Source organism: Nerophis ophidion, linkage group LG03 (assembly GCF_033978795.1).
Source record: "Nerophis ophidion isolate RoL-2023_Sa linkage group LG03, RoL_Noph_v1.0, whole genome shotgun sequence".
Lineage (NCBI taxonomy): Eukaryota > Metazoa > Chordata > Actinopteri > Syngnathiformes > Syngnathidae > Nerophis > Nerophis ophidion.
Genome location: NC_084613.1, coordinates 80881673 through 80902654, shown reverse-complemented (window position 1 = coordinate 80902654; position 20982 = coordinate 80881673). Strand labels below are relative to the sequence as shown.

Here is a 20982-nt window from a genome sequence, read left to right as displayed (position 1 = left end):
AATCATCTGGAGGCGTGTCTTGATGAAATTAAACATCACCTGGAGGCGTGTCTTAATGAAATTAAACAATCATCTGGAGGCGTGTCTTAATGAAATCAAACAATCACCTGGAGGCGTGTCTTAATGAAATTAAACAATCATCTGGAGACGTGTCTAAATTAAATTAATCAATCATCTGGAGGCGTGTCTTGATGAAATTAAACATCACCTGGAGGCGTGTCTTAATGAAATTAAACAATCATCTGGAGGCGTGTCTTAATGAAATTAAACAATCACCTGGAGGCGTGTCCTAATGAAATTAAACAATCATCTGGAGACGTGTCTAAATTAAATTAATCAATCATCTGGAGGCGTGTCTTGATGAAATTAAACATCACCTGGAGGCGTGTCTTAATGAAATTAAACAATCATCTGGAGGCGTGTCTTAATGAAATTAAACATCACCTGGAGGCGTGTCTTAATGAAATTAAACAATCATCTGGAGGCGTGTCTTAATGAAATTAAACAATCACCTGGAGGCATGTCTTAATGAAATTAAACAATCATCTGGAGGCGTGTCTTAATGAAATTAAACAATCACCTGGAGGCGTGTCCTAATGAAATTAAACAATCACCTGGAGGCGTGTCCTAATGAAATTAAACAATCATCTGGAGACGTGTCTAAATTAAATTAATCAATCATCTGGAGGCGTGTCTTGATGAAATTAAACATCACCTGGAGGCGTGTCTTAATGAAATTAAACAATCATCTGGAGGCGTGTCTTAATGAAATTAAACAATCACCTGGAGGCGTGTCTTAATGAAATTAAACAATCACCTGGAGGCGTGTCCTAATGAAATTAAACAATCATCTGGAGACGTGTCTAAATTAAATTAATCAATCATCTGGAGGCGTGTCTTAATGAAATTAAACATCACCTGGAGGCGTGTCTTAATGAAATTGAACAATCACCTGGAGGCGTATCTTTATGAAATTAATCAATCACCTGGAGGAGTGTCCTAATGAAATTATTCATCTGGAGGCGTGTCCTAATGAAATTGATCAATCACCTGGAGGCGTGTCCTAATGAAATTGATCAATCACCTGGAGGCGTGTCCTAATGAAATTAAACAATCACCTGGAGGCGTGTCCTAATGAAATTAAACAATCATCTGGAGACGTGTCTAAATTAAATTAATCAATCATCTGGAGGCGTGTCTTAATGAAATTAAACATCACCTGGAGGCGTGTCTTTATGAAATTAATCAATCACCTGGAGGCGTATCCTATTGAAATTCATCACCTGGAGGCGTGTTTTAATGATTTTAAACAATCACCTGGAGGCGTGTCTTAATGAAATTAATCACCTGGAGGCGTGTCTTAATGATGTTAAACAATCACCTGGAGGCGTGTCTTAATGATATTAATCAATCATCTGGAGGCGTGTCTTAATGAAATTAAACAATCACCTGTAGGCATGTCTTAATGATATTAAACAATCACCTGGAGGCGTGTTTGAATGAAATTAATCAATCATATGGAGGCGTGTCTTAATGAAATTAAAGATCACCTGGAGGCGTGTCTTAATGAAATCAAACAATCACCTGGAGGTGTGTTTAAATTAAATTAATCAATCATCTGGAGGCGTGTCTTAATGAAATTAAACAATCACCTGGAGGCGGGTTTGAATGAAATTAATCAATCATATGGAGGCGTGTCTATATTAAATTAATCAATCATCTGGAGGCGTGGCTAAATCAAATTAATCAATCACCTGGAGGCGTGTTTGAATGAAATTAATCAATCATATGGAGGCGTGTCTTAATGAAATTAAAGATCACCTGGAGGCGTGTCTTAATGAAATCAAACAATCACCTGGAGGTGTGTTTAAATTAAATTAATCAATCACCTGGAGGCGTGTCTTAATGAAATCAAACAATCACCTGAAGGTGTGTTTAAATGAAATTAATCAATCATCTGGAGAAGTGTCTTAATGATATTAAACAATCACCTGGAGGCGTGTTTTAATGAAATTATATCACCTGGAGGCTTATCCTATTGAAATCAAACAATCACCTGGAGGCGTGTCTTAATGAAATTCATCAATCACCTGGAGGCGTGTCTTAAGTTATTCAATGAATATTCAGCAACTTTTTGCAACTCAATGCAAAGAAAACAGAAATACCACCTTTACATGTGACAACCAAACAATCCATCCATCCATTTTCGGCCACTTTTTTAGTGTCTCGGGGGGTGCTGGAGTCTAGCCCAGTTGCATTCGGGCGGAAGGCAGGTTACACCCTGGACAAGTCGCCACCTCATCGCAGGGCCAACACAGACAGACAACATTCACACACATTATAAATTTTCACATCAACAATTGGATTTTTCTGATACAAATAAATATGAAGACTTTAGTTTATTCAGCATCCATTCAATGATACAATACATGAAAAAGTCCTTTTGGGACATATTGACACCAGATGTACTCCAATGTTTAACACATTCTTTGTGTACAATCCAAAGGATCATCGAAAAGGCCGACCTGACCTGTATAAAAATATACATATATATACATATATATATATATACACATATATATATAAATGTATAAATATGTATATATATACATACATATATATATATATATTATATACATACATGTACAGATTACATATACATACATATTGCACATACATACTGTATATATACATATATATTATACATCTACACACACACACATATATATTTATATACATGTATCTATATACAAAAATATATGTATGATATATAATGTATGTACATACATGTAGTTATATACATACACACATATACACATACTATATATACATGTATGTACATACATGTATACATACTATATATATATATATGTACATACATGTAGTTATGTATACACACATATTTGTATGTACATACATGTATACATATCTTTGCATGTATACATACATACACATGTATACATATATATATATACATAAGTATATATATATATACACATATATATATACACACAAATATATATATATATATATATGCATATATGTATATATATATATATATTTATACATGTATATATGTATATGTATACATATATATATATATATATATATATATATATATATATATATATATATATATATATATATATATATATATGTATGTATATATATTTGTCTTTTTAGCTGGAAACGACACAGCCGAGTATTCATGACAACTATTTGCCGTTGATTTTTTTTTCCATTGTGAAATAGTCCTAGTTGACAAGATTGTGTGTGTGTGTGAGGTTTGTCGATCAAAGGACGACAGCAAATTGAAAACTACATTTTCTGTCACTGTTGTACTTCCAGCAAAAAGGAAACAAACATGTAATGACAATTTCACCAGGGCACAAATACATTTAACTGTACTAGAAAATAACACCCCCCCCCCCCATCAAAAATATTGTACAATAAAAAAAAAATTGTCCCGACACCATCGAGCCAAGTGAAGAGTCACAGTTTGTAGTTTGTGAAGGTGCGGAAAGAACATCCGCCAGCCTCAAACGTCCTGGTGCGCTGGAACCTTGCAAATGTCACCAGTAGAAGAAGCCCTCTCAGTTCAAAGGAAGGAAAATGACTGCTGATACTTGTCCACGTCCATAATGGGGCAGATGGTGTACTGCGAGTGGCGTAGTCCGAAGGTGAAGGCTGGAGCTTTGGAGTGGACGGTCGTGACCTGGACAAGAAAAACACCTGTTGGTATCGTCCCAAGGACATTGTGGAAACCTCCCACCTTTTCGGGACAGTAGACGCCGGGTGCTGGTGTGGCCGTGGCGTTAATTGGCGCAAACTTGCGGCCCGGCATGCTGTACTGAGGAGACTTGCGCAGGTAGATCTTGGGATCCACAGCTTCATACGCTGCAGGGCCGGGAGTCTGGAGGAGGAGGGCAAGGAATAAAAATCATTAAAACTACGAATTGCTATCAACCCATTTCCATCAAAACAAATGTCATCCATCCCCATTAATGCCCATCCACAGCAAACAGGGTATTTCTTAGTATCTTAAGTAGTATTATCACTGGAGGACGAGGCTGTGCACTAAGTTAACCATTATGTTAACTGGAAACATCCATTTTCTACCGCTTATTCCCTTTTGGGGTCGCGGGGGGCGCTGGCGCCTATCTCAGCTACAATCGGGCGGAAGGTGGGGTACACCCTGGACAAGTCGCCACCTCATCGCAGGGCCAACACAGATAGATGAACAACATTCACACTCACATTCACACACTAGGGCCAATTTAGTGTTGCCAATCAACCTATCCCCAGGTGCATGTCTTTGGAGGTGGGAGAAAGTCGGAGTACCCACGCATTCACGGGGAGAACATCTCAGCTACTATCGGGCGGAAGGCGGGGTACACCCTGGACAAGTCGCCACCTCATCACAGGGCCAACACAGATAGACGGACAACATTCACACTCACATTCACACACCAGGGCCAATTTAGTGTTGCCAATCAACCTATCCCCAGGTGCATGTCTTTGGAGGTGGGAGGAAGCCGGAGTACCCGGAGGGAACCCACGCATTCACGGGGAGAACATGCAAACTCCACACAGAAAGATCCCGAGCCTGGATTTGAACCCAGGACTGCAGGAACTTCGTATTGTGAGATAGACGTACTAACCCCTCTGCCACCGTGAAGTGAAGTGAATTATATTTATATAGCGCTTTTCTCTAGTGACTCAAAGCGCTTTACATAGTGAAACCCAATATCTAAGTTACATTTAAACCAGTGTGGGTGGCACTGAGAGCACGTGGGAAAAGTGTATTGCCCAAGGACACAACGGCAGTGACTAGGATGGCGGAAGCGGGAATCGAACCTGCAACCCTCAAGTTGCTGGCACGGCTGCTCTACCAACCGAGCTATACCGCCCGTGAAGCCTAACTGGAAACAACACCAAAAAAATAAGAATAATTGGTACTGACAAGTACTGTACATAAAACTGTGGTATGGGTGCCACTAGTGGTACGCCAAAGAGTCTAGTATTTTATTTCCCTATATTAAAACCCGTCGTTACTGTTCAAAATGTGTGTAATGTTAAAAAATACTCTTAAAAAAAAACTAAATGCAAAAAAAACAAAACTCCATATTGTTTTTTAATTAATACTTAGTCCTACTAGACTACTGTATTTTAATGTTGGTACATGTACAGTCGTGTTCAAAAGTGTATTTAGTCAGCCACCGATTGTCCAAGTTCTTCCACTTAAAATGATGACAGAGGTCTGTAATTTTCATCATACGTCCACTTCAACTGTGAGAGACAGAATGTGAAAAAAAATCCAATTTTTAAAGAATTTATTTGTAAATTATGGTGGAAAATAAGTATTTGGTCAACCATTCAAAGCTCTCACTGATGGAAGGAGGTTTTGGCTCAAAATCTCACGATACATGGCCCCATTCATTCTTTCCTGAACACGGATCAATAGTCCTGTCCCCTTAGCAGAAAAACAGCCCCAAAGCATTATATTTCCACCCCCATGCTTCACAGTAGGTATGGTGTTCTTGGGATGCAACTCAGTATTCTTCTTCCTCCAAACGCGACGAGTTGAGTTTATACCAAAATGGATACATGGATGATACAGCAGAGGATTGGGAGAATGTCATGTGGTCAGATGAAACCAAAATAGAACTTTTTGGTATAAACTCAACTCCTCGTGTTTGGAGGAAGAAGAATACTGAGTTGCATCCCAAGAACACCGTACCTACTGTGAAGCATGGGGGTGGAAACATCATGCTTTGGGGCTGTTTTTCTGCTAAGGGGACAGGACGATTATGTATCGTGAGATTTTGAGCCAAAACCTCCTTCCATCAGTGAGAGCTTCGAATGGTTGACCAAATACTTATTTTCCACCATAATTTACAAATAAATTCTTTAAAATTCCTGGATTTTTTTTTTCACATTCTGTCTCTCACAGTTGAAGTGTACCTATGATGAAAATGACAGACCTCTGTAATCATTTTAAGTGGGAGAACTTGCACAATCGCTGGCTGACTAAATACTTTTTTAGCCCCACTGTACCAATAGTTTACTACCGGTACCAAAATGTATTTCCATACTTTTCTAAATAAAGGGCACCACCAAAAATGTCATTCTTGTCTTTATTGGAACAAAACAATCTAAGGCGGGCCTGGGCAATTATTTTGACTTGGGAGCCACATTTATAGAAAAGATTGTGTCTGCGGGGCCGGGGCGCTAATTCATTTAAAACCTCTTCTCACTACGGGGCTTAACAAAGGCATGCGGTAAAAGTAAGCATGTGCAACACTTTTTTGCCCCACTTGTAAAGAACATCATGTCATGGCTGTCTTGAGTTTCCAATCATTTCTACAACTCTTATTTTTTTTTGTGATAGTGATTGGAGCACTGTGATGAGGTGGCGACTTGTCCAGGGTGTACACCGCCTTCCAACTGATTGTAGCTGAGATAGGCACCAGCGCCCCGCCACGACCCCAAAGGGAATAAGCGGTAGTAAATGGATGGATGAATGGGTGATTGGAGCACATACTTGTCGGTCACAAAAAACATTCATGAAGTTTGCTTCTTTTATGAAATTATTATGGGTCTACTGAAAATGTGAACAAATTTTCCGCGTCAAAAGTATACATACAGCAATGTTCATATTTGCTTACATGTCCCTTGGCAAGTTTCACTGCAATAAGGCGCTTTTGGTCGCCATCCACAAGCTCCTGCTTGAATTTTCGACCACTCCTCTTGACAAACTGCGTCCACAATGTGTTGGACTTGTTTCTTCAGCATTGTCCACATGTTTAAGTCAGGACTTTGGGAAGGCCATTACAAAACCATCATTCTAGCCTGATTTAGTTATTCCTTTACCACTTTTGACCTGTGTTTGGGGTCATTGTCCTGTTGGAACACCCAACTGTGCCCAAGATCCAGCCTGTGCTAGACTGCTTAATCCCAAGTGCAGGACTAATAGACTCAAAAACTCCTTTGTCCCACACACCATTAGACTGTGCAACTCCTCTCTGGGGATGGGGGGCGGGGGGGATACAAAACAATAACAGTGCAATACGTTTTTCATAACATGGTCACTACTGCCTACTTTCTCTTGTTAAATTCCTATTTTACTGTTATATTGTTATTCCCATTGTTGCTTTTTATTTTTTATTGTTATTGTAATATTTCTCTATTTTGTTTCCATTTAAACCCCCATTATTTACTTTTTACTTTAAATTGATTTAAACTCTGTACACTGCTGCTGGAATTTAAATTTTCCTGAAGGAACTCTCCTGAAGGAATCAATAAAGTACTATCTATATCTACCTATCTACTTCCGGGCTGATGGTTTTAGGTTGTCCTGAAAAATTTGGAGGTAATCCTCCTTTTTTTATTGTCCCATTTAAAGCACCAGTTCCATTGGCTGAAAAACCGGCCTACAGCATAATACTACCACCACCATGCTTGACGGTAGGTTTGGTGTGCATGGAATTAAAGGCCTCTTTCGCCTCCAAACATTATTGCGACCAAACAGCTCCATTTTTGTGTCATCTGACCACAGAACTTTCCTCCAAAAGGTCTTATATTTGTCCATGTGATGTCATTGTCTTGTGGATGGCGACCAAAAGCGCCTTATTGCAGTGAAACTTGCCAAGGGACATGTAAACAAATATTAACATTGCTGTATGTATACTTTTGACCCAGCAGATTTGCTGACATTTTGCAGTAGACCCATAATAAATTCATAAAAGAAGCTAACTTCATGAATGTTTTTTGTGACCAACAAGTATGTGCTCCAATCTATCACAAAAATATAAGAATTGTAGAAATTATTATGCTCTTTACAAGTGTATGTAAACTTTTGACCATGACTGTATGTGTGTGTATATGTATACATATATATATATATATATATACTCATTTTGACACTCATGTGACAACTTTGCTTATTCATGGTAAGACAAGTCGAAGCAATAATTCCAGCAAAAAGTCCTCCCCATGTCTGCCAAGGCGCTGGTGCATTTTCATATTTGTTAGCGCGCACATTTTGCGGAAATGCCAGTTATTTTGTTGATTTCTTCAAAGGTCGTCTGATTTTTGCTCTACCTTTGTGTAGTCTTCGAAAAAGTTTCCGTTTTTGCTGCGGCCGTAAAGCGAGTGTGCGGGCGCTGCGGCGATATTGACGGTCTTAGGACCGATGACTGGAGGCAGGCTGTTGGAGGCTGGGCCTGCGGGGACAAAGAGTTGAGGATGGTTAGGTGAAAGAAAGGGAAAGAGGATTGAAAGGGACAAAGAGTTGAAGACGGTTAGGTGAAAGAGGATGAAAGGTACAAGGAGTTGAAGATGGTTAGTTGAAAGAAGTTAAAAGGGATGCTGGGCCTGCAGGGACAAAGAGTTGAAGATGGTTAGGTGAAAGAAAGGGAATGAGGATGACAGAGACAAAGAGTTGAAGATGGCTAGGTGAAAGAGGATGAAAGGTATCAAAGAGTTGAAGATGGTTAGGTGAAAGAGGATGAAAGGGATGCCTGGCCTGTGGGGAGAAGAGTTGAAGATGGTTAGGTGAAAGAAAGGGAAAGAGGATGAAAGGGACAAAGTGTTGAAGATGGTTAGGTGAAAGAGGATGAAAGGTACAAAGAGTTGAAGATGGTTGGTGAAAGAAAGGAAAAAAGGATGAAAGCGACAAGAAGTTGAAGATCGTTAGTTGAAAAAAGTTGAAAGGGATGCTGGGCCTGCAGGGACAAAGAGTTGAAGATGGTTAGGTGAAAGAGGATGAAAGGTACAAAGAGTTGAAGATGGTTGGTGAAAGGAAAAAATTATGAAAGCGACAAGGAGTTGAAGATGGTTAGTTGAAAGAAGTTAAAAGGGATGCTGGGCCTGCAGGGACAAAGAGTTGAAGATGGTTAAGTGAAAGAAAGGGAAAAAGATGAAAGGGACAAAGAGTTGAAGATGGTTAGGCAAAAAGTTGGAAATGGTTAGGTGAAAGAGGATTAAAGGTACAAAGAGTTGAAGATGGTTAGGTGAAAGGATGATAGGGATGCTGGGCCTGTGGGGACAAAGTGTTGAAGATGGTTAGGTGAAAGAGGATGAAAGGTACAAAGAGTTGAAGATGGTTGGTGAAAGGAAAAAATGATGAAAGCGACAAGGAGTTGAAGATGGTTAGTTGAAAGAAGTTAAAAGGGATGCTGGGCCTGCAGGGACAAAGAGTTGAAGATGGTTAGGTGAAAGAAAGGGAAAAAGATGAAAGGGACAAAGAGTTGAAGATGGTTGGGCAAAGAGTTGGAAATGGTTAGGTGAAAGAGGATTAAAGGTACAAAGAGTTGAAGATGGTTAGGTGAAAGGATGAAAGAGATGCTGGGCCTGTGGGGAGAAAGAGTTCAAGATGGTTAGGTGAAAGAGGATGAAAGCTACAAAGAGTTGAAGATGGTTAGGTGAAAGAGGATGAAAGGTACAAAGAGTTGAAGATGGTTAGGTGAAAGAGGATGAAAGGTACAGAGTTGAGGATGGTTAGGGGAAAGAGGATGAAAGGTACAAAGAGTTGAAGATGGTTAGGTGAAAGAGGATGAAAGGTACAAAGAGTTGAAGATGGTTAGGTGAAAGAGGATGAAAGGTACAGAGTTGAGGATGGTTAGGGGAAAGAGGATGAAAGGTACAAAGAGTTGAAGATGGTTAGGTGAAAGAGTTGAAGATGGTTGGATGAAAGAGGATGAAATGTACAAAGAGTTGAAGATGGTTGGTGAAAGAAAGGAAAATCAGATGAAAGCGACAAGGAGTTGAAGATGGTTAGTTGAAAGAAGTTGAAAGGGATGCTGGGCCTGCAGGGACAAAGAGTTGAAGATGGTTAGGTGAAAGAAAGGGAAAAAAGATGAAAGGGACAAAGAGTTAAAGATGGCTAGGCAAAGAGTTGGAGATGGTTAGGTGAAAGAGGATGAAAAGTACAAAGAGTTGAAGATGGTTAGGTGAAAAGATGAAAGGGATGCTGGGCCTGTGGGGAGAAAGAGTTGAAGATGGTTAGGTGAAAGAGGATGAAATGTACAAAGAGTTGAAGATGGTTAGGTGAAAGAGGATGAAAGGTACAAAGAGTTGAAGATGGTTGGTGAAAGAAAGGAAAAAAGGATGAAAGCGACAAGGATGGTTAGTTGAAAGAAGTTAAAAGGGATGCTGGGCCTGCAGGGAGAAAGAGTTGAAGATGGTTAGGTGAAAGAAAGGGAAAGGGAATGAAAGGGACAAAGAGTTGAAGATGGTTAGGTGAAAGAAAGGGAAAGAGGATGAAAGGGACAAAGAATTGAAGATGGTTAGACAGAGTTGGAGATGGTTAGGTGAAAGAGAATGAAAGGAACAAAGAGCTGAAGATGGTTAGGTGAAGGAGGATGAAAGGTACAAAGAGTTGAAGATGGATAGGTAAAAGAGGATGAAGGGGATGCCAGGCCTGCGGTGACAAAGAGTTGAAGACGAACGATGACGATGAAAGGATGTACCGGGCGTGGTCTGGTTGCTGAGTATGACTTCTTTCCACCTCCCGGACAAGGTGTAAGAAGGCGAAGAGTTGTAGGTGTACTTGTCTGCATTTTCCAGGTGATAGCGATCTGAAGCAGCAGAAGACAAAGTCATCATTCCAACAACAGCTGACTCCATTGTGTTCTACGTACTGGGGGCAGGGACTTGGAAACGTGCCAAGTCTTTGGGACGGCTGCCGAATGAAAAGGCCCGGGCTCCGTCTCGGCCATTTTTGGTAATATTTGAGGGGATGAGGTGTTTGGGTCCGGGCGAGATGTCCTGTTTGGTTATGTCGTAACTGGCCCGAAAACTGTAACTGGGTGCTTTGTTTTTTGTTGGATCGTGTTTACTGGATCCTGAATGAAGGAGAAACCTGGTCACTGGTCATTGATCATGAAAGGTGAGGAGGCAAACATGTACCTGTCAGTGAAGGCAGGGCATACTTTGGGCCCGGGCTGCCATAGAGAGCAGCTATGGGCCCTCGCGGTCTGTGGGGCCTCCATGATCCAACCCAGGGCTCTTCATCAGGCATTATCTTGGAGCATAGACAACAAATACAGGCCGCTAGTCTCAGCAGAAATATCCGGATGCTTTTCTTTCTTTTTCCAAGACGGCGCCGCTGTAGTGGCTGCTGCTTGCAGGAGTGTGGTGCTACGTGTTTCTCCCTTGGTTTTTTTTTTTGGATCGTGTCCCTTTGGGGATGGCACTTTTGTGGTCCCTGTGCTGATTTTTTTGGTGAACTTTTGGATCTGTCTGCTTTGGAGACCAGGTGTCACACCGGGAGAGACCGGAGGAAGAGACGGGGCCCCGGAGCTTGCTTTGGGCTTTGCTGAACGTGTATCAGACACTTAAGTCTCCTTAGAGGACGGGTGTCAAACTCAAGGCCCGGGGGCCAGATGTGGCCCGCCACGTCATTTTATTTGGCCCCTCGTAAGCCTGGAAATAATATGTATCAATAAAGTAGTGAATTATATATATTTTTAAATTATATTTATATAGCGCTTTTCTCTAGTGACTCAAAGCACTTTACATAGTGACACCCAATATCTAAGTTACATTTAAACCAGTGTGGGTGGCACTGGGAGCAGGTGGGTAAAGGGTCTTGCCCAAGGACACAACGGCAGTGACTAGGATGGCGGAAGCGGGAATCCAACCGGCAACCCTCAGGTTGCTGGCACTCTACCAACCGAGCTATATCGCCCCAAGTACTGCTACTTCCATCCCATCCATTTTCTACCGCTGATTCCCTTTTGGGGTCGCGGGGGGTGCTGGCGCCTATCTCAGCTACAATCGGGCGGAGGGCGGGGTACACCCTGGACAAGTCGCCACCTCATCACAGGGCCAACACAGATAGACAGACAACATTCACACTCACACACTAGGGCCAATTTAGTGTTGCCAATCAACCTATCCCCAGGTGCATGTCTTTGGAAGTGGGAGGAAGCCGGAGTACCCGGAGGGAACCCACGCATTCACGGGGAGAACATGCAAACTCCACACATAAGAAAGATCCTGAGCCTGGATTTGAACCCAGGACTGCAGGAACTTCGTATTGTGAGGCAGACGCACTAACCCCTCTGCCACCGTGAAGCCCAGTACTGCAACTTGTCTTAGTAAATTAATTATTTGTTATGAGACCCAAAAATTATATGTAATCCATGTAATCGCAAATTATGTTAATATTGTCTAATTATGCAAAAATATATGATCAGACATTTTTAAATAGAAATAAATACTAATAATAATTTCAGAGCAAGTTATCCATCAAATTGTGCAATGTAAAAGTAGCAATAGATTTCATGGTCAAATTGTGGCATTCATCCATTTATTTTATACCGCTTGTCCCTTTCAGGGTCGCTGGAGCCTATCTCCAGCTGCATTTGGGCCGAAGGCAGGGGAAGACCCTGGACAATTCGCCACCTCATCGCAGGGAATTGTGACATTTACAGCATTTTTCTTAGAATGAAAAAAAAACGTTTTTTTTTTTACTTTTTGGCATTTACATTAATACACCGAAAAACCTAGTTGTTGATTTGCGTAAAAAAAATTAACAGGCAGCTCAGGTGCCAAAATCTTACTGTAAAATTGCATTTTTTTTTTATTTACAGTAAAATTCTGGTAACTAAGCTGCCTTTTTTTTTTTTTACCATTAAAAAAAAGTAGCACTATTTTTTTCATTGACAGTAATATCCATCCATCCATCTTCTTCCGCTTATCCGAGGTCGGGTCGCGGGGGCAGCAGCCTAAGCAGGGAAACCCAGACTTCCCTCTCCCCAGCCACTTCGTCTAGCTCTTCCCAGGGGATCCCGAGGCGTTCCCAGGCCAGCCGGGAGACATAGTCTTCCCAACGTGTCCTGGGTCTTCCCCGTGGCCTCCTACCGGTTGGACGTGCCCTAAACACCTCCCTAGGGAGGCGTTCGGGTGGCATCCTGACCAGATGCCCGAACCACCTCATCTGGCTCCTCTCGATGTGGAGGAGCAGCGGCTTTACTTTGAGTTCCTCCCGGATGACAGAGCTTCTCACCCTATCTCTAAGGGAGAGACCCAAACTCATTTCGGCCGCTTGTACCCGTGATCTTATCCTTTCGGTCATGACCCAAAGCTCATGACCATAGGTGAGGATGGGAACGTAGATCGACCGGTAAATTGAGAGCTTTGCCTTCCGGCTCAGCTCCTTTTTCACCACAACGGATCGGTACAACGTCCGCATTACTGAAGACGCCGCACCGATCCGCCTGTCGATCTCCCGATCCACTCTTCCCTCACTCGTGAACAAGACTCCTAGGTACTTGAACTCCTCCACTTGGGGCAGGGTCTCCTCCCCAACCCGGAGATGGCACTCCACCCTTTTCCGGGTGAGAACCATGGACTCGGACTTGGAGGTGCTGATTCTCATTCCGGTCGCTTCACACTCGGCTGCAAACCGATCCAGCGAGAGCTGAAGATCCCGGTCAGATGAAGCCATCAGGACCACATCATCTGCAAAAAGCAGAGACCTAATCCTGCGGTCACCAAACCGGAACCCCTCAACGCCTTGACTGCGCCTAGAAATTCTGTCCATAAAAGTTATGAACAGAATCGCAAAAATACGATCAAACATTTTAAAATAGAAATAAATACTAATAATGATTTCAGAGCAAGTTATCCATCAAATTGTGCAATGTAAAAGTAGCAATAGATTTCATGGTCAAATTGTGACATCCATCCATTTATTTTATACCGCTTGTCCCTTTCGGGGTCGCTGGAGCCTATCTCCAGCTGCATTTGGGCCGAAGGCAGGGGAACACCCTGGACAATTCGCCACCTCATCGCAGGGATTTGTGACATTTACAGCAGTTTTCTCTAACTTTTTGGCATTTACAGTAATACACCGAACAAGCTAGTTGTTGATTTGCGTAAAAAAAATGAACAGGCAGCTCAGGTGCCAAAATCTTACTGTAAAATTGCATTTTTTTTTTTTTATTTACAGTAAAATTCTGGTAACTGAGCTGCCTTTTTTTTTTTTTTTTACCATTAAAAAAAAGTTGCACTGTTTTTTCATTGACGGTCATATACACTACATTTTGAGGTGACATTATTGCAACTTATCATATTTGTTTTACATTGTCCATCCATCCATTTCCTACCGCTTATTCCCTTTTGGGGCCGCTGGCGCCTATCTCAGCTACAATCGGGCGGAAGGCGGGGTACACCCCGGACAAGTCGCCACCTCATCGCAATGTTTTACATTGTATTTTTTTTTTTTTATCTAATAATATGAATTAAAAAATGGTGTAACAATAGTATTCACTGTTAGACGCGGCCCTCTGGGGCCAAACATAACTGCAATGTGGCCCTCAGTGAAAACCACCTTAGGGCTAGGACAGGGGTAGGGAACCTATGGCTCTAGAGCCAGATGTGGCTCTTTTGATGACTGCATTTGGCTCTCGGATAAATCTGAGCTGACACTGCTTAACACGATAAGTAATGACTAATTCCACTTGTAATCAAAATGTTAAAAATAACGTTCATGCTCATGCATTTGAATCCATCCATCCTTTTTTGTACCGCACTTGTTCAAGAAATTGCATGATTTATTCATTATTGTTTTTTTTAGGGCTTGCCCTCATGGGGGTTCTTCAGACCACCAAGGACCGACATGAAAGCCTTTTTCAGGGTTACGATATTTTTTTATTTTTCAATAAGTCTCTCAGTTGCTTTCCAGCAATTGTCTTTTTCTCTTTCGTTCTCGCTCTGGCTCCTGCTCCAACCCTGTCTCTCCTCCCGACTGCTGCTTATGACAGAGCGACAGGTGATTAGATAACAAGGCCCAGGTGGGCCATCTACACACCTGTCGCTGATTTCGAGGCCGGTCCTGGCACACCCCGCTTCGCTGCAGGCCCGCAGGCCACGCCCCTCCACAGTTAGATTCAGAATATCAACGTTATTACAAAGAATACGAGACCTATTATACTCTAGAAATGTTGGTCTTACTTAAAAATGCACGCGATTCGTTGTGTTCAGTGTTGAAAAAAAAATTATATGGCTCTTACGGAAATACATTTTAAAATATTTGGATTCTTGGCTCTCTCAGCCAAAAAGGTTCCCGACCCCTGGGCTAGGACGTAGTTGGCTCTCTTGGTTGGGTATGTTCCTGTCTCTGCACGAGTGGGGTGGTAGGATGGATTTGATTTTTGGCTGCGGTGCAGAAGCAAAAAGTCCACCCAAAATAAGGGGGAAAAAAACCCCATCAAAGACATATAAGAGCTTATAGAGCAGATGCAACCAGCTGTGCCATTTTTACATGCAGCTTCAAAAGCAAAAACAAAAATGAGCAATAAATAATCCATATTGAGCACATACTTTGCCACCACACCACGGTCTGCTGGGCTGGACCACCAGAGACAGGAACCAAGAGAGCCGACTCTGTCCTAGGCTGCCCACTAGCTCGCTACCAACGTCCAGTCACCCGTCCAGGACTCCGTGACGCTCATCCATTCCCGCGCTCGACAGCAGTTCCACAGCCCCCGTCCGTCTCTTCCCCCGGTCTCTCCAAGTGGACTCAGTTCTGGCAGATATGGTCTCCGGTGCAAACATAGGCAGATCCAAAAGTTCACAAAAAAGGCAACGCAGAAGTGCGGTCCCGAAGAGACTCGGGTCCAAAAAAAAAAAGCCAAAAGCCACGACAAGCAGAGGGAAACATTAAGAAGTCACAAAGGGTGAGACACAAGAGTAGGGAGATCCTGCAACCAGCAACCGGCGCCATCTTGAAAAGAAATGTTTTTTATTGTCTATTCATGGTGCAACATGTGCTATTAATTGTTCTTTTTTTTGTTGTGTTCGACATTTGTAGCTGTATGTAGAAATGGAGCCACTGAAGTTGCAGCTGGTAGCATCCACTCTGCGCTCTTTTTATGTGTTTTTTAAGGTTTCCCTCCTGTTTTCATCCATCCATTTTTTACCGCTTATTCCCTTTGGGGTGGCGGGGGGGCGCTGGTGCCTATCTCAGCTACAATCGGGCGGAAGGCAGGGTACACCCTGGACAAGTCGCCCTGTCATCGCAGGGCCAACACAGATAGACAGACAACATTCACACACTAGGGACCATTTAGTGTTGCCAATCAACCTATCCCCAGGTGTATGTCTTTGGAGGTGGGAGGAAGCCGGAGTACCCGGAGGGAACCCACGCAGTCACGGAGATGTGTTTTTGTTTTTTTTTACTTTATACTTTGGGTATTTGTTTGTACCTGCACTGCAATCACATTCATTTCCCTATTGTGGGGTGAATGAGTTGCATCCTATCACACAAATGTCTAACTCAGGCCTGGGCAATTATTTTAACTTAGGGGCCAAATTTAGAGAAAAAAAAAGTGTCTGGGGGCCGGTATATCTATTTTTAGGAACACTAATACAAAACCTCACAATAATGTCTTGTTGAATGCTTACAAATTTATGACAGACCTCCTTAAAAAACATAATGCAATTTTACATTTTTATACTGAATGAGACACCCAGAATGTACAAACCCTGTTTCCATATGAGTTGGGAAATTGTGTTTGATGTAAATATAAACAGAATACAATGATTTGCAAATCCTTTTCAACCCATATTCAGTTGAATATGCTACAAAGACAAGATATTTGATGTTCAAACTCATAAACTTGATGATTTTTTTTGGGCAAATATTAATTAACTTAGAATTTCATGGCTGCAACACGTGCCAAAGTAGTTGGGAAAGGGCATGTTCACCACTGTGTTACATCACCTTTTCTTCTAACAACACTCAATAAATGTTTGGGAACTGAGGAAACTAATTGTTGAAGCTTTGAAAGTGGAATTCTTTACCATTTTTTGCTTGATGCGCAGCTTAAGTCGTTCAACAGTCCAGGGTCTTCGCTGTCGTATTTTAACGCTTCATAATGCGCCACACATTTTCGATGGGAGACAGGTCTGGACTGCATGCGGGCCAGGAAAGTATCCCCACTCTTTTTTTACGAAGCCACGCTGTTGTAACACGTGGCTTGGCATTGTCTTGCTGAAATAAGCAGGGGCGTCCATGAAAAAGACGGCGTTTAGATGGCAGCATATGTTGTTCTTAAACCTGTATGTACCTTTCAGCATTAATGGTGCCTTCACAGATGTGTAAGTTACCCATGCCTTGGGCACTAATGCACCCCCATACCATCACAGATGCTGGCTTTTGAACTCTGCGTCGATAACAGTCTGGATGGTTTGCTTCCTCTTTGGTCCAAATGACACGATGTCGAATATTTCCAAAAACAATTTGAAATGTGGACTCGTCAGACCACAGAACACTTTTCCACTTTGCATCAGTCCATCTTAGATGATCTCGGGCCCAGAGAAGCCGGCAGTGTTTCTGGATGTTGTTGATAAATGGCTTTCGCTTTGCATAGTAGAGCTTTAACTTGCACTTACAGATGTAGCTATGAACTGTATTTAGTGACAGTGGTTTTCTGAAGTGTTCCTGAGCTCATGTGGTGATATCCTTTAGAGATTGATGTCGGATTTTTGATACAGTGCCGTCTGAGGGATCGAAGGTCACGGTCATTCAATGTTGGTTTCCGGCCATGCCGCTTACGTGGAGTGATTTCTCCAGATTCTCTGAACCTTTTGATGATATTATGGACCGTAGATGTTGAAATCCCTAAATTTCTTGCAATTGCACTTTGAGAAACGTTGTTCTTAAACTGTTTTGACTATTTGCTCACGCAGTTGTGGACAAAGGGGTGTACCTCGCCCCATCCTTTCTTATGAAAAACTGAGCATTTTTTGGGAAGCTGTTTTTATACCCAATCATGGCACCCACCTGTTCCCAATTAGCCTGCACACCTGTGGGATGTTCCAAATAAGTGTTTGATGAGCATTCCTCAACTTTATCAGTATTTATTACCACCTTTCCCAACTTCTTTGTCACGTGTTGCTGGCATCAAATTCTAAAGTTAATGATTATTTGCACACACAAAAAAACTATTGAACAAGCAAGGCTTATATAACTTTATAGTGACGTGCAAAATCGAGTTTTAAATAATAATAACACTAATAATAAAAAAAAATATCAATGGCATATCATATAAAATTCTGAGGTAAACTTTTTCCACAGGCTAATAAATTTGAAAATAAAATAAAAATGAATTAATCAAACATTCAAGCTGTCAGAGATAGTTGGTGACGAACCCCAAGATGCAGAGAAGGAGGCAGGCATGGAGTGAGAAAACATGATTTAATCGAAATATTAGAACAAAACCGAACAAAAGGGTACAAACAAAAAGCGCGTACGAGGCGGATAACCAACTAAGAAAGGCTAGCATGGGAGCTAGCAAAAACTAATAGAGGCTCGCATAAACAGAACCGGGAACGGAAGTCGTTACGTGTTGTATAAAGACAAATTGGAAGCAGGGAACAAAAAACCGTAAGCTACAAACATCTAACGAAAATATAGCTTACCGCTACGCTGCAAAGATACGACACGACAGGTAGCAACGACAAGAGCGACATCGACAAGACAATAATCCAGCACTGACTGGAGGAACAAAGCAGGTAAAATATGAGTGGGCTGATTGACACCAGGTGTGGCCAGGTGCCAATCAGCCGCAGCTGAGGGGAAAACAGCACACAGGGGGAAAAAACAGGAAACAGACAAAATAAAAGTGCTGACAGGAACTAAAAACAGGAAATACTAAAACACACAGAGGAAAAACTAAAACACAAACAAACTGTCAGTGGCAAGCCTGACACAAGCCTTGAAGTAGCAAGAGAAATTGCATGAATAAAACCTCAAGTTTGCTACACTGATTTGCTTTAACACTGAATATGGAACAAGCAACGCTTACATAACTTAAATAGTGCAAAATCAACTTTCAGAAAACAAACGAAAAAACATCAATGGCATATTAAACACAATTTAAATTTAAAAACTAAATGCCTCTTTTCTATTTGCAGCCTTCTGAGGTAAATATCAACATTATCTTTTTCCACAGGCAAATAAATTTGAAAATAAAATAACAATTAATTTGAGCTGAGGCAACCTGAGGTGGGCGGGTTTTGTATATTGTATCATCCCAGAAAAGTTAGTGCTGCAAGGGGTTCTGGGTATTTGTTCTGTTGTGTTTATGTTGTGTTACGGTGCGGATGTTCTCCCGAAATGTTTGTCATTCTTGTTTGGTGTGGGTTCACAGCATGGCGCATATTTGTAACAGTGTTAAAGTTGTTTATACGTTGTATGTGTGTGTTTATACGGTTTATGTGGGTGTCTCTTTGTGTGTGAAAATGCCGCATTTATTATGTATCTATGTCGGAAAAGTGGACGTGTCGAAAGGTTGTAGAGGACAATAAAGTAAGTGCGTTTAAGGCAGGCCCCCAATATTGTTGTCTGGGTGGAAATCGGGAGAAATTCGGAAGAATGGTTGTCCCCCCTGGAGATTTTCGGGAGGGGCACTGAAATTTGGGAGTCTCCCGGGAAAATCGTGAGGGTCTACAAGTATGAGTATTAGCGGTGAATGCGGTGATACAGAGGCACCGCCGCTGTGTAATACCGGCGGGCCATATTTTGGCCCGTGGGCCAGAATTTGACACCCATGGTCTAAGGCAGGGGTCTCAAACTCAATTTACCTGGGGGCCACCGGATGCAGAGTCTGGGTGAAGCAGGGCCGCGAGAAAATCTTTTTTAAAAGAAAATCTTTTTAAATGTCTTTAAATTTATTTTCAACACAAAATAAAATCAAAATATAAACAAACAAAATGAGGATTAAGGAATGTGAGGCAATGCAAGTTAAACAATAATAACAAAAAAAATAACGGTTTGAATTGGTCCAGGTTATCAGGGACTGTTTTTACTGACGGACAGGTGTCGCGGTGCGACTCCAGCCAGGTAGTGAGAAAACCCTTGTCTCCATGGCAACGTTTGTTGCGTTCACTCATTTTCCGCTTTTCCACTTATGCAGGGGTAGGCAACCCAGAACGTTGAATGAGCAATTATGGACCCAAATAGCAAAAATTGTTGTTGTGGAGTTTACAGTTACGGTTGCACAATTAGCCCCAAACAAACTAACATCACAATTAACGTGTTACACGTCCGATTCGCCCTGCGACTCTCTGTCGGCGTATCAGCGCTGGGGTCCAGTGTACCACAGTTTTGTATTATCCGTCAGTCCTTCGGCGGAGTGCTTCGGAAGCTACCGAACAGCTCGTCTGGCGTCAATGTTCGGCCCTCGAGAACCCCATACCACGCCGTGATTGGTAGATTCCTTCAGCTCCGCACACAACGCTGTCAAGCGCCATTCGTATAAAATTTGCGGCTCGCACTACCATTAAACTTTCATATTAAGCTGGGGGCCGCAAAATTACGTCTCGCGGGCCGCGTGTCTGAGACCTCTGGTGTTAAGGGGACTATACAGTTCTGAGTTGGACACCCCTGGCTATGAAGTCAGCAACACTCACCTTGGCTATGACCGTTAGTCAATAATAGTGCCTCTTTTTCTGTTTGCTGCACTAAAGGCACACACTAAAGGTGCACACTGCACTAAAGGTGCACACTGCACTGAAAGTACACACTGCACTAAAGGCACACACTAAAGGTGCACACTGCACTAAAGGTGCACACTGCACTGAAAGTACACACTGCACTAAAGGCACACACTAAAGGTGCACACTGCACTAAAGGTACACACTGCACTAAAGGTACACACTGCACTAAAGGCACACACTAAAGGTGCACACTGCACTAAAGGTACACACTGCACTAAAGGCACACACTAAAGGTACACACTGCACTAAAGGTACACACTGCACTAAAGGCACACACTAAAGGTGCACACTGCACTAAAAGTACACACTGCACTAAAGGCACACACTAAAGGTGCACACTGCACTAAAGGTACACACTGCACTAAAGGCACACACTAAAGGTGCACACTGCACTAAAGGCACACACTAAAGGTACACACTGCACTAAAGGTACACTGCACTAAAGGCACACACTAAAGGTGCACACTG

The 20982-nt window shown here is 42.1% G+C and overlaps 1 protein-coding gene across 3 annotated transcripts in view; it reads right to left on the bottom strand.

The window, feature by feature from the left end:
- Window positions 1–3133: 3133 nt before the first annotated feature.
- zgc:77752 (uncharacterized protein LOC393862 homolog) overlaps window positions 3134–20982 on the bottom strand; it is a 44420-nt gene continuing 26571 nt past the window's right edge. For all 3 annotated transcript variants that reach the window (XM_061896183.1, XM_061896185.1, XM_061896184.1), the window contains 6 exons: window positions 10912–11026; window positions 10644–10847; window positions 10473–10580; window positions 8104–8225; window positions 3773–3913; window positions 3134–3715 (listed from right to left, as the gene is read on the bottom strand). In XM_061896183.1, coding sequence (XP_061752167.1) covers window positions 3599–3715; window positions 3773–3913; window positions 8104–8225; window positions 10473–10580; window positions 10644–10847; window positions 10912–11026 — 807 coding nt within the window. In that variant the 3' untranslated portion in view covers window positions 3134–3598. The remainder of the gene's footprint in view (window positions 3716–3772; window positions 3914–8103; window positions 8226–10472; window positions 10581–10643; window positions 10848–10911; window positions 11027–20982) is intronic.